Source organism: Chenopodium quinoa, unplaced genomic scaffold (assembly GCF_001683475.1).
Source record: "Chenopodium quinoa cultivar QQ74 unplaced genomic scaffold, ASM168347v1, whole genome shotgun sequence".
Taxonomy (NCBI): domain Eukaryota; kingdom Viridiplantae; phylum Streptophyta; class Magnoliopsida; order Caryophyllales; family Amaranthaceae; genus Chenopodium; species Chenopodium quinoa.
The window spans coordinates 12,468,221-12,483,113 of NW_018742204.1; the positions used below are offsets into that span (position 1 = coordinate 12,468,221).

A 14,893-nucleotide genomic window follows, 5' to 3' on the forward strand; every position below is an offset into this window, starting at 1 on the left:
TTGTTGATGTGCCATGTGCACAATAAGTGGTTCGATTCGGGAAACAGCTCTGCTATGGGGGCAAAGAGACCTCCCTCACAGTCGCTGACGATGGCTGCTGGATGAACATTAGGCCCGATGTAGTTTCTCAACTTCTCCAACACCCAATAATAACTTGGAGCCGTCTCATCCTTGATGATTGCATGACCAATCAGAAATTTCTGGTTCGTTGGAGCCATCCCAACCATCTCAACCAGTGGGAACTTGTACTTGTTTGTCTTGTACGTTGAGTCGATCAAAATCACAAATGGCCAAGACTTGATCATATCAGCACAATCAGGATGCACAAGGAAAAGATGAGTCACCTCCGCTGTATCTTCATCAGAATCAAACCAGAACAGGTAACCACGTGATTGTGCCTGGTGTAGCAGCTGCTGTATAGGGTTCCTTCCCTCTGACCGTTCAAACCTGAGTTGCTGTCTAACGTTGTAGATGTGTCTTCGGTTTGGATGGTCTTCTGGAAATTTCTCTAACACAGATGCTAATATTTTAGCAGGCTTCACTTGAGCATCACTCATTTCTTTCACAACTAGTTTTGTAGCAGGACTTAAGCCGCTCAGTTGTCGATGACCCTCTTCATATACTATCATCTCATGGTTGTGATACCCCCATTTAGAGTAACCAATCACTTCCCAACCGTCACGACTCCGTAGTTGTCGAACCTTTACTCTGAACTCACACCCACAACCTTTCCGCTTTGTATCAAACCGAGTGGCTGTACGAAAATCTCTTTCTTCTCTTTTGCGATAACGGTCACATCTCAAAATGCGATCCATTCTACCATCCCGTTGAGATTTATGAGTTACTACTACCAAGCAAAATCCAGCTGCAATTGCAACCTGTTTTGCCCAATCAATCGCCTGTTGAGCTTCTTCGAATGGACCATCATGTCCAAATATCCCACTGTAATCATTTCCGTCTCCACCATATTCCTGCATCAATTATATATTACAATAAATACATTTAACGGATAATACATTTAATTTCTATATTTACACAGAATTAACACAAAAAAAGCGTAATTATATATAATCAAACTTAATTTTTATAAAAATCCAATTCGAATTTTCAAACTAAATTTAAAAATATACCATTTCGAATTTTCAAATTTAATTTTAAAAAAACCTATTTCGAATTTTCAAATTTAATTTAAAAAAAAAACCATTTCGAATTTTTTTAAAAAATCATTTTCGTTTTTTTTTTTTAAAAAAAATTAAATAAAAAACAACAACAAAATCAAAAAAGAAAAAAAAAATTAATTTATAAGGGTGGCGTCTGCCAGGGCTGCCACAGCCACTAGACTGGCGCCTGGCAGGGCAGCCTCAGCCAGTAGAGTGGCGCCTGGCCAGGACGCCAGTCTGGTGGTCTGGGCGTCTGGGCTGAACGCCACTCTGGTGGTTCTGGCGTCTGGCTTGGACGTCCAGGCTACGGTATGGGCGTCCATCCTAGGCGCCGGAGCCACTCCGACGGTAAACCGTGAATTTTAACGGTGACTTACCTCGTTTTCCGTCGACGACGACGTACCTCCGGCGTCCCCCGCATCTCCGGCCTGCCCTCCGGTCTCCCCCGACGAGCCAGTACGGCTCCACATTTTTTACACCGAGATTATTTCAATTTTAGAAAATGGGCATAATGGTCAAACCATATCATATTTGTGGGCTTTATATGGTAAATTGCGGGCGATGTTTAGCGTTTCACAATTTTAAAGCTAGTGTGACTACCGCGTGCATACCTCTTTAAAACTAGTGTGACTAACCATGCTATACGTTTCCCTCAAAAAAAAAAAAACAAAAAAAAAAAAAAAAACCATGCTATACGTATGTCATAACAAGCATGTCAAGGAAGTTTTTTCAATTTAGTGTTATTTTATAACTTTAATTGTAACCCAAACTATTTAGCTATACAAATGTCCATAAACTTTTCTTAATGTTTCAAAAAAAAAAAAAAAAAACATGTATGAGGGAAAATATGTAAATGTACATTTTAGAGACATAATCGTCTAACATTATTCATAAAAGTGCATTCATACTTTTAAAAGGGGTAGATATGTAAATATTTTTAGGGAAAATTTGTCAGGAACGACACGCTTAATAGGGGTACTTGGAAACAACTACCCACTAAAAAATTTTATCAAAAAAACTACCTCTAACATTTTCTAAATTTAAAAAGTTAGAGTAGCATTACCCATTTGCATTTTCTGGTGAGAATGTCCGGCGCATGGGCCCACTTTTTCAATTTTTTTTTAAAAGACACGATGCAATAACAAATTGGACCTTAATTCGTAACCCTAAGATAACCAATTTGAATTAAAAGCAACAAATTCAACCAATTTCAAATTATCCCCAATTTCTATGAACCTTAATTTTTCTAATCGTGACACCCTAACATCAAAATTCATAATTAATGGATTAAAAGAGAAGAATTACCTATGAATTGCATACCCTACCTGTTTTCACTTCTTCAATTAGGAATTTTCAGAAGAAAAATTGAAAAAGTGGGCCTACACGCCGGATTTTTTCGCCGGAAAATGCAAATGAGTAGTGCTGCTCTAACTTTTTAAATTTAAGGGGTAGTTTTTTTGATAAAAATTTTTATTGGGTAGTTTCCAAATACCCTTATTAAGCATGCATGTAGTTCTTGACAATTTTTTCTATTTTTAGGGGCATAATCGTTTCAATTCTATTCATAAGATGTTAATCATACTTTTATAAAGGTATGGAAGCATATAATCATACTTTTATAAAGGTATGGAAGCATATAGACTAATTGGAGTATGTACTCAATTATAAGTAAGGCCATGTTTGGCAATGACTTTTTGATTAACTTTTGGCTTATTTATGTGGTCAAACCGTCAAAAAAATTGTTTGGTACTTGGCTTTTCAGTTAACGAAAAAGCTGGCTTTTAAGCCAAAATGAAAAAACAAGCCCACAATTATCTAATAAACAACCAAAAAAATTGTTTGGTAATTGGCTTTTCGGTCAACGTAAAAGCTGGTTTTTTATCAAAAAAAAGCAAGCCCACAAATTATCTAATAAATAGCCAACAACTTAACTCACTAAACAGTCATCTTAAATACAGTAGCCAGTTGAGCATCAAAAAATACGTACAGTAGCCAATTTCAAAAGCCATTATAAACAACCAAACATTCTAGCTGTGACACATGACAAATAACTGGATTGCTAAGTGTCACTGTCTTGTGGCCTGACTACGAAATGTCGAGATCGCCTTTATATATTAGTAATATGATATATTGTAGGGTGTTTCGAAGGAGGGTTATTTACAAAATTTTCTTAATTATATACTTCCTCCGTTTCTTTATAGTTGCAACACTTCCTTAAAATGAAAATGTCATAATAGTTGTAACACACTATAACTGTAAAGTATTTTATGTCAATAGTTTTACTATTATCCTTATTATAATCTCATGGCCTACTAAATTAACTCTTAACTAGAGAGTGAGGGATAGTTCAAGTGGTTAGAGCTTCCCTTCCGATTCCAGAAGATCCTGGGATCGATTCTCACCCCCGCCCTTGTGGTTCTTTAAACACCAAAAAAATTAACTCTTAACTATCTTTATCTTCCATTTTAATTGTTTTAAATTACATGAGACGCACTTTTCTAAAAAAAACCCGTGAAAAATAATGTGTTGCAACTTACAAGTATTAAAAAACAACGAAAGTATACATTGTACTCCGTATATTTGTATTTAACTGTATCTATTATTCAGGCACGTACAAATAATCTTAAATTTCTTTTACCGTACTCCACAACAGTTAATATTTTTTTTTTACCGTTGCACAACATTTTTGTCATTTACTCCACACCCTTATTCTCCAACCGTTTCTCTTCACTCCACCTCAACAACCCCTCACTAGTCACTTGTTCTTCTCACTACAGACTACACTCCTTCTCAGTACTCTCTTACACTCACACACTTCTTCAGTTCTCCCTCACTTTCTGACCACCATTAATGGCGAACAACCCTCCCTTCCACCACCACCTCTTCCACTCCACCCTTCTCCTTCTCCTCTTCACCACCCTCTACCACACCACCGCCATTACCCACCCCGACATACAACCCTTACTCTCCTTCAAATCCTCTGCCGACGTCTCCAACTCCCTCTCCTGGAACACCACGGCCACCCCGTGCTCATGGCACGGCGTCTCCTGTCTTCAAAACCGCGTCTCTAAGCTCGTCCTTGAAGACCTCAACCTCACCGGCACCTTCCCAACCTCCTTACTTTCACTTACCCATCTTCGTGTCCTCTCTCTAAAACACAACCACTTCTCCGGCGAACTCCCACCGGATTTCTCCCCTCTCTCCAACCTCAAACTCCTGTTTCTGTCCTACAACAACTTTTCCGGCGACTTTCCCGCCTCCGTCACCTCCATCTTCCGCCTCTACCGCCTTGATCTTTCCCATAACACCTTCTCCGGTGTAATCCCGCAAAATGTCAATCGTTTGACTCATCTGTTGACCCTTCGGTTAGAGGAGAATGCGTTTTCCGGCGGAATTATCGGGTTGAATCTCCCCCACATTCAGGATTTCAACGTTTCTGGAAACAAATTAGGTGGTCAAATACCCAAATCTCTCTCTACTTTCCCAGATTCTGCGTTTTCCGGCAACAAAGCTCTTTGTGGACTGCCATTATTGAGCTGCAAGGAGGTTTCCAACGACCCGGCAAAACCCGGAAACGACGCCGTTCCACCACCGGTGGGACCCACCACCGCCGTCGTCTCATCCTCTCCGGTATCCACCGTGCCGTCGAGAGATTACCCGGTGAAAAATCCGGGTCATAATCACGGTAGATTGAGTTTATGGGCTATTATTGCAATTATTGTCGGAGATATTTTGGTGTTAGCAGCTATTAGTTTACTCCTGTACTGTTACTTCTGGAGGAGTAATAAGAACAAGAATTCAGGGGTAGTTTCAGGAGGAGAGAAAATTGTGTACTCGGCGAGTCCATACCCGAGTGGACTTGCCGGGTTGGACCGGCCGGGTCGGATGGTGTTCTTCGAAGGAGGAAAGAGTTTTGAGTTAGAAGACTTGTTACGAGCGTCGGCGGAGATGTTGGGGAAAGGGGTGTTTGGGACGGCGTATAAGGCTGTTTTGGATGACGGAAGTGTAGTGGCGGTAAAGAGGTTGAAAGAGGCTCAGGTTGGTGGGAAGAAAGAGTTTGAGCAACTAATGGAGGTTTTAGGGAGGTTGAGGCATCCAAATTTGGTTAGTTTGAAGGCTTATTATTTTGCTAGGGATGAGAAATTGTTGGTGTTTGATTACTTGCCTAATGGCAGCTTGTTCTGGCTTCTTCATGGTAAATATATTTTCTCTTTTCTCCTTATTTTGATTATATTTTGTTTTAATTAACAGCATTTTAGTTCTTTGAAGTTATTCTAGTTGATTTGTGTCACATACTTGAATTAGATACTTGTATATTAGATACTTTACTTGTATGTTTAGGAATCGATTTTTTGTTTTAATTAACAGCTTTTTAGTTTTTTGAAGTAATTCTAGTTGATTTGTGTAACATAATCGCATTACAAATATTAGATACTTTACTTGTATGTTTAGGAATCGACTCGCATGACTTGTCTTATAACTAAGTTGGAACTGAAATTAGATGACTTGATTTTGATCCGATTTTCATGGGTAATCTTAGATGATATTGAGATATGGGGCTAAAAATCTTAAAATAAATCGATCAATATATATCTTTGCCTGAAACCAAGTTGTATTCGATATTAGATGACTCGATTTTGGCCCGACTAGCCGGTTGTTAAAACACAAGGTTAAAAAAAGTTGATCAATTGGTTACTTAGCCCTCGTTTTGTTTGTTTGTTTGTTTGTTTTTTTGTGGGTTTTAGTTAGTTGAATGATTGAATCATTAAATGTTGTATCGAAGTAGGAGTAGGTTCTAACGTATACTTCACTAGTGAGAGTAATGATAAGCTAGAGAATAGCATAAAAAATGAGGTAGTACATATAAAATGGGATGTACCATGTATGTAGTATACTAATCAGGCAAATCAAGAAATTAATTTTGGCAATATTAGAAGATGAAGGTATTAAGGAATTAGCTGGAAGAGTGTAAGATGAAATATTGTACCCTTAAATGGAAGCAAGTAGGTGGTAATTGAATTGTAAAGATAATTAATTAGCATAACCACTAATAATTAATATTGCGTTAATTAAGAAATTATGAATGGCCATTTATTGGCCAGCTTGGAAGTAGCGTCATGGCAGAATATGCATGTGATGTGTGTTAATGTTCAACTTTATTCTAAAATTCTATACCAAGTTAAGGTCTTGTTTTTTTGGTTTAAAGTATGAATGTACGATTTCTTTTTGTAATGTAGCTAATATAAGATATTAAGAAGGGTCAAGTTTATAGTACTCTGTAGGAAAAAAACAATTTGGAGGTCAATTCCATTGGTGTGTATGTATAATTTTATTGGATTCTTAGACACAAAAGGTCCAAAGTAGACACATGTATGTTTTATTGTTTATACTGATATTGAATTCCTTCTTCTCAATTTATTAATTAATATTCTTATTAAATCATAAACATGATACAGGGGTAATTTGGTCTAATAATAATTTTGCCACAGTTTGACTTTGGTAATATTTATACACAGAGTACTAATTTTGATCATAATATTTAAGTCAATTATAAGAACAATTATGTGAAATGCTATTGAAATAGCCTAGATGGATTTTTTAAGAAAATATAAAATCTTTATAGTTTTACTAATCATTAATTAATGGTCAAAGTTTTGTGTTAGGCATATGTGGAAGTCAAACTATTGTAAATAAAAAACTTGTAGTTCAATATCAAGGGTATTCTGGTGGTTTTGTTGGAGCTTTTGAAGATGTTTTGAGATACCTTAGAACATAAGGAGCATGTTTTGGATAGCTGAGGGTGTTATTGGATGAACTCCTATGCATTTTGTGTCTTTTTCAAATTAGACCTAAAGATATGTACATTGGCATACACATCATTCAGTTTGGATCATATAGTTAGACTCTGATTTGCTTCGTGTCTATTAAATTCAATTTATATATTACGGATTATTGAGTTTTATATATTCATATGAGTCGGTTTTGCCTGGTCTACCTAGCGAATAAAATAATCACTATGAGTACCTTATTTGGGGGGACGGGGATTAAAGAAAGGAGATTGCATGGGGGCCAAGAAAGAAAAAACAGTTCTGTTATTGTACTGTAGTAGTAGTTCAGTTTTTTGTACAAAGTGAAAATGAATTCTACCCCTCACATAAACATCATTGCTCCATTTTGGGGAAAGGGGAAGATACTAAGATAATGATGTGGGAGCGTTTATGTGATACTCACACGACCGTGTTTACATCAAAACCTTTAAAACCCTCAAAATCAGAATTATAGGAGAGCGTTTATCTTCATTTCATCATAAAGTACCTAATAATATTGCCTTTTTGTTCTTTTCATGGCTTAATTATGTTATTTTTCACTCAAAAGAACCCCACCCCAGAAAATCTGCTTATATTTCTAAAACTAATTATGTGCTCCACTTACAACTCACAAGCTAACAGTTCAAGCACACCCATTGTGGGCCCCTCTCTTGGTGGTGGTCTTCACAGTTGAAGGTGTTGCTTCACTTTGTTTTCTTACATTCTTCATATTATTTGGATATCGATGTTACACTTGTCTAATTGTCCTACTCGGTTAATTGGTTATTTTGTTTTCTTACATTCTACCCATATTTGAATGTTAAGGGTCCGATACGAGTATTTGAAAGGAATTAATCAAAAATCTCTTTTTTTTTTTTATTATAGAATTATCATATCATTGACCACATGAAACAGTTAGAAATCTCTTCTTTAATGATGGGTATTGCCGTATTGGCATGAGTAACGCTCAACTACATAAAATTTTCTAGCCAAAAGGTGGCAATTTTCAGTTTGTTACTTACTTTATCTACTTTGTTTTGAAAAAGTAAAGGGTAGTCAGTGTAATTTCGCTCCCTTTTTTCTATCAAAAATTTGCTGTTATAGAGTCTACACTATTTTATATTTCGTGGTAAGATCGGAGCAAATTATTAATTAAAATATTCACAAATAATTAAACGAGGACTCCAATTTGATTTTAGTGTTTGTTCCCATTCCATATTTGATGTCTTTTCCAGCTCGAGGCATATGATCTTGATCTGCTAAACTGTTTGTCTTTGTATCATGTGACCATCTACATTATGCCTGTGTGAAATTTTGATCTATAAAATGACTAGTTTCTACTTTCTAGTATTATATTGAATTTGATAGTCTTGAAGTTTGGGGACATGGAAATTTGAATCACTTGTTTAATGATTAATTTAAACATATGATTACTCTCGATAACTCAACAACATGCATTTGTAAAGTAAAACTTCTTGACCGAGTAGTATAAACTTATAATTAGAATACTTGTTACTATTACTGTTTAGATTTTCTCAGGAAGTAAAAACCACATTTTTTTTTATGTGGCAGGAAACAGAGGACCTGGACGAACCCCATTAGACTGGACAACGAGATTAAAGATAGCTGCAGGAGCAGCGAGAGGAGTTGCATTCATCCATAACTCGTGCAAAACCCTCAAACTGATCCATGGTGATATCAAATCGACAAATATCCTCATTGATAAAACTGGTGATGCTTGTGTGTCTGACTTTGGTCTCTCAAGCTTTGCCCCTAATTCAACCACCAATGCAAGATCAAATGGCTACCGTGCTCCTGAATCACTTGATGGTCGCAGGCTCAACCAAAAGGCTGACGTCTATTCTTTTGGGGTTTTGCTGCTTGAGCTTCTAACAGGTATTTGGAATAATGATAACTATATCGTTAAACAAGTAGTTTATGTGATTCTAGGGATTATGTCTACTTGCCATTAAAAATGACAAATATGACGTATAAATTACAAAAAGATATCGTGAAAGAAAGAAACATGCTCATGAAGTCATATTCCATATGCAAACATCCCTATTACATATCTGGCTGCAATCATTTACTTATTGCTGCACTCTCTAAAATGTTGTTACTCTGACTGGTTGATCGGCCTTTCTATACCCATGGTAGGCATGTATCCTACAGGTTGCTACATGTTATTTTGACGAGCCCCTCAATCAAGTATCAAAGAGTAGCGCTTGAGATATAGTGTTGATAAACTTAGACACCATTATGTCACACTAATCACATTTTGTGTTTTTGGCTTACAGGAAAGTATCCATCAATAGTAGAGGGAAGTGGACCTTATGGCACAGTAGGAGTTGGTGGGGTGGTGGATCTTCCGAGATGGGTGCAGTCAGTAGTAAGGGAAGAATGGACTGCTGAGGTTTTCGATCTAGAGTTAATGAGGTACAAGGACATTGAGGAGGAGATGGTGGGCTTATTGCAGATTGCCATGGCCTGTACCACTGCATCTCCTGACCATCGGCCTAGAATGGGGCAAGTGGTCAAAATGATCGAGGAGATACGTGGCGTAGAAGTATCACCATCACACGATAACTTTGACTCTGATTCACCTTCTATCTCTGAGGATACAGGGGGCGTTAGCCAATGAATCAATGATTATGCAACACAAGTTGTACGATGTGAATCTTCTCAAAGCCATTATATAAACTCTCAGACTCTTGAGTGATGTAAATTAGGTTTAACCAGTTAAAATGCCGGTTTCATTTCCATTTGATTCTAGGCTTTCTAGCTTACTATATAGGTAATATTATTTATATTGTAGATGGTTTGCTTGAAGCAAAAAGTGGAAATTTGCTCTTAGAAATCTGCAACGTACAAAATAGAACTCAAAGTTTCTTTTGCATAACTAGAATTTAGTATTAACATATTGTTACTCGCATCTATATCCTTGTTGAAAAAACAAATGAAATAAACATAAAAAAATATGGATGTGTTAAAGTTTTACCGATAGAAAGTTTTATAAAGGAGTAAGAGAAGATGGAGAAATTGATTATGTATATTGCTCTGGTAACATGGCTTATATAGCCAAGAGTTTTACATATAATGCCACACAAGTTCACAAGTCTTTGGACTTGTGTGAACATTGTGAAATCAAATCAAATAATTATAGGCATTCATATTTATCTTCTAACACTCCCCCTTGAATGCCCATACTTATTATACAGAAAGGTATTTGTTGCCTCATTAAAAACCTTGCTAGGTAAAACCCTTATGGGGTAAATACCATAGCTAGGGAAAAAGAGTACAACGATATAGTATTATATGCTTTGATATACTGCCTCGTTAAAAACCTTGTCAGGAAAAACCCGGCGGGATAAAAACCTGATCGAAGGGAAAAAGAGTGCAGTACATATAATACTCCCCCTGATCTCAGCATAGTTCACGAAGATGTCGCATTCCGATTTTGTGAACTAACTGTTCAAATTTCTTCGAAGGAAGTGATTTGGTGAAAAGGTCGGCAAGATTTTCACAAGACTGAATTTGCTGGATATTTATTTCCTCGTCCTTTTGCAGATCATGTGTGAAGAACAGTTTTGGGGCAATATGTTTCGTTTTATCTCCCTTAATATATCCTTCAGTTACTTGAGCGATACATGCTGTATTGTCTTCAAAGATGATGGTTGGGTCTTCTGTTATTGCGTTCATTCCACACTCCTTTTGGATATTACTGATCATCGACCTCAGCCACACACATTCCCGTCCTGCTTCATAGAGGGCTATCAATTCTGCATGATTTGATGATGTCGCGGTCAATGTCTGCTTTGTTGATTTCCATGATATTGCAGTGCCGCCATAAGTGAATACATATCCATTTTGTGACTTGGCATTTTGAGGATCTGATAAGTATCCAGCGTCTGCATACCCAATGAGAGCATCATCTTGTTTTGGTTGGTAATATAAACCAAGGTCTTGTGTCCCTCGTAGGTACCGGAGTAAGTGTCGAACTCCCTTCCAATGCCTATATGTTGGTGCATTGCTGTGCCTGGCTAACAAATTCACAGAGAAAGCTATGTCGGGTCTAGTATTGTTAGCTAAGTACATTAAGGCTCCAATTGCACTTAAGTATGGTACTTCTGGACCCAGAATCTCTTCATTTTCTTCTCGGGGTCTGAATGGATCATTTTTCATATTCAAAGAACGAACAACCATTGGGAAGTTGGTTGGGGTTGCTTTGTCCATGAAGAAACGTTTCAAAACTCTTTCTGTATAGTTTGATTGATGGACAAAAATGCCATGACTCAAGTGCTCAATTTGTAGTCCAAGGCAAAATTTAGTTTTCCCAAGGTCTTTCATCTCAAATTCTTTCATCAAGTATTTTGCAGTTTTCTCGAGTTCATTTGGGGTTCCGATGATATTTAAATCATCAACATAAACTGCAATGATAGCGAATCCTGATTGTGATCTCTTTATGAAAACACAGGGACTAACTTGGTTGTTTTTGAATCCTTCTCTCATAAGGTATTCACTCAGACGGTTGTACCACATCCTTCCTGATTGTTTCAATCCATAAAGTGACCTTTTTAGTTTTATGGAAAACAGTTGTCTAGGCTTGTGGTTTTCTGGTAGTTTTAGTCCTTCGGGGACTTTCATGTAAATGTCCGTATCGAGTGACCCATACAAATACGCAGTCACTACATCCATTAATCGCATTTGCAGTCCTTTTGTGACTGTCAAACTTACCAGAAATCTTAATGTAGTTGCATCAACCACTGGAGAATATGTTTCTTCATAATCAATCCCTGGAATTTGAGAAAATCCTTGGGCTACAAGTCTTGCCTTGTATCTAACTATTTCATTTTTCTCATTACGTTTTCTTACAAATACCCATTTGTATCCAACGGGTTTTACACCTGCTGGTGTAAGGGTTATTTTTCCAAAAACTTCTCGTTTTTCAAGTGACTTTAACTCAGCCAGCATTGCCTCCTTCCACTTTGGCCAAATACTCCTACGTCGACATTCTTCTACAGTTCTTGGTTCAACATCATTTTCATCAGACACGATGTCGATTGCGATGGAATTTGCAAATGTTTCATTAACGATAACATCTTTCCTATTCCACTGAGTCTTTGTAGAGACGTAATTCATTGAAATTTCATTGTTATCGATGTTTTGAACATCTTGTTCATTCCCCGTAGGGTTGTCTTCTTGTTCGTCCCCTTTTGGATTATCATCATTTTCTTTACTTTCATCCACATTTGGTTTTTCTTGACCTTCTGACGGGGGAACATCATTAGTCTCATTTTCTATTCCATCCAATCTTTTCAATTTTCTTGGCTTAGAATCTTTTGAACCAAGTGGTCTTCCACGCTTTCTGCGTGCCTGAGATTCATTTTCTATGGCCTTATTACCAGTTGGGATTTCAATACGTGCAGGGGCATTTTCTGCTGGTATATGTGATTTTGTCACCTTCTTTGTGTCTACAAATGCATCAGGCAATTGATTTGCAACACTTTGTAAATGAACAATTTTCTTAACTTCTTGTTCACACATATTTGTTCGTGGGTCTAACATCACAGTTGTGTTGCATTCCAAATGAGTTCAATTTCTTTCTTATGTGGGTCCACTTTCTCTCCCCCTAAGGCTGGGAATACTGTTTCATTAAAGTGACAGTCCGCAAATCTAGCCGTAAATAAGTCACCAGTCAATGGTTCAAGGTATTTAATTATAGAGGGGGATTCAAACCCGACATAAATTCCCAGCCTTCTTTGTGGACCCATTTTTGTTCGTTGGGGTGGAGCAATGGGAACATATACAGCACAACCAAAGATTTTTAGATGTGAGATACTTGGTTCTCGACCACAAACAAGTTGTAGTGGTGAGAATTTATGATAAGCTGTAGGTCTCAATCTAATTAGCGCTGCTGCATGTATTATAGCATGTCCCCAAGCAGATGATGGCAATCTTGACCTCATTAATAATGGTCTTGCAATCAATTGTAATCTCTTAATTAGTGATTCAGCTAGACCATTTTGTGTATGAACATGAGTTACTGGGTGTTCAACATCAATTCCAATTGACATACAATAATCATTAAATGTTTGGGATGTAAATTCCCTAGCATTGTAAAGTCTTATTTTCTTTATTGTATGATATGGGAATTGTGCTCTTAATTTGATGATTTAGGCAAGTAATTTGCTAAGACAATATTTCTACTTGAAAGCAGACTAACATGTGACCATCGTGTGGAAGCATCAATTAAAACCATGAAATATCGAAATGGTCCACATGCTGGATTAATTGGCCCACATATATCTCGCTTAATTCTTTCCAAGAATTTTGGAGATTCAGTAGCAATTTTGTTCATAGATGGCCTTATTATTAATTTGCCAAGTGAACATGCAGAGCATGTTAATTCATCTGATCGGGGAATTTGACATTTCTTATTGAATGTCCAACTGAATGTGCTACTATTCTTTGCATCATCCCAGTTGCTGGATGTCCCAAACGATCATGCCATAAAATAATCAAATGTTTGTCATCTAACTTCTGGTTAGATACCATATTGATTTCCACGGGTCGTATGTTTATACGATATAACCCCGAAAAATATGCTGGCAATTTCTCATATATATGTTTCTTGCCATGTTTTTCTGTCGTGAGGCATATATACTCTTTTTGATCTGTTGTCATTGTTTCTAGATGATAGCCATTTTGGCGTACATCTTTGAAGCTTATGAGATTTCTTCGAGATTTACTCGAATATAAAGCATTATTTATTATTAATTTGTTCCATTTGGAAGCATTATACAAGCCTTTCCAGATCCTTCAATTAATTTAGCTGACCCGGAAATGGTGTTTACATTTGCTTGAAACAACTTTAGTTGTGAAAAATATTTTCTATCTTTTAAGATAGTATGTGTTGTTCCACTGTCCAAAAGGCATTGATATTCGGAACTAACTTCAGGCAGATCCATATCTTCATAAAATAAATTTAAGATTAGTTTAGAATAATATCATACAAACTTTTATTGATGATAAAGATTTAAAGTACATGACTAGAAATTTAAAATACAGGGAACTAAGAAAATACATTAAAACATAGCATATGTTACATTAGTAGATGGGGAACCTAAGCATTGTTGTTTTCTCCAAGAATGAAATCATTTCCAATTTCAGCATTATCCATGAAATAATCAGACACATCAAGGCTGGGACAAGGAGCATTTTCCTCATTAACATAATTTGCTTCTGCATTTTTCTCTTTGCCTTTTATAGAAGCCTGGTAAAGATCTACCAAATGTTTGGCCGTACGACAAGTACGTCCCCAATGTCCTGTCATGCCACATGTAACATGTGTCTTTTCCTTTCGAAGGAGTTTGTTTGTAACTTCCAGATGACTGTCCCTTCTGTTTTTCAAAATTTTTGAAATTACTATTTCTTTGAAAATTATTTCTACCACGACCACGGCCGCGTCCGCGATAATTTCCACGGCCTCTTCCACGGCCATTGTAATTTCCACATCCACCTCTTCTTGTAGCATTTGACTCGGGTGGATAGGAATTTGTTGCATTTGCCTCATGATGAGTGGCCAAAGACCCAGTTGGTCTCAGGTTATGATTTTTCAACAAAAGTTCACTATTTTGTTCCGCAACAAGCAATATACTCATTAATTCATTGAACTTTTTAAAACCTCTTTCACGATACTGTTCTTGCAACAGTATGTTACTTGCATGAAAGGTAGTGAGTGTTTTTTCAATCATCTGTTCATCTGTAACCGGATGATCACAGTATCTCAATATAGACACTATCTCATGTATGGTTGAATTATAATCAATTACAGATTTGAAATCCTGAAACCGTAAATTTGTCCAGTCAAATAATGCCTTAGGAAGGAGCACCCTTTTGTGGTGTCCAAATCTTCATTAAGGCAAT

At 36.9% G+C, this 14,893-nt stretch overlaps 1 protein-coding gene across 1 annotated transcript; it reads left to right on the forward strand.

The window, feature by feature from the left end:
* The first annotated feature begins 3,404 nt into the window (after window positions 1-3,404).
* Window positions 3,405-10,153, forward strand: LOC110718770 (probable leucine-rich repeat receptor-like protein kinase At1g68400). Its single transcript, XM_021897672.1, has 3 exons — window positions 3,405-5,355; window positions 8,540-8,863; window positions 9,265-10,153. The coding sequence occupies exons 1-3, from the start codon at window positions 4,011-4,013 to the stop codon at window positions 9,606-9,608; spliced, it is 2,013 nt and encodes a 670-aa protein (XP_021753364.1). The 5' UTR covers window positions 3,405-4,010; the 3' UTR covers window positions 9,609-10,153.
* Window positions 10,154-14,893: the final 4,740 nt, after the last annotated feature.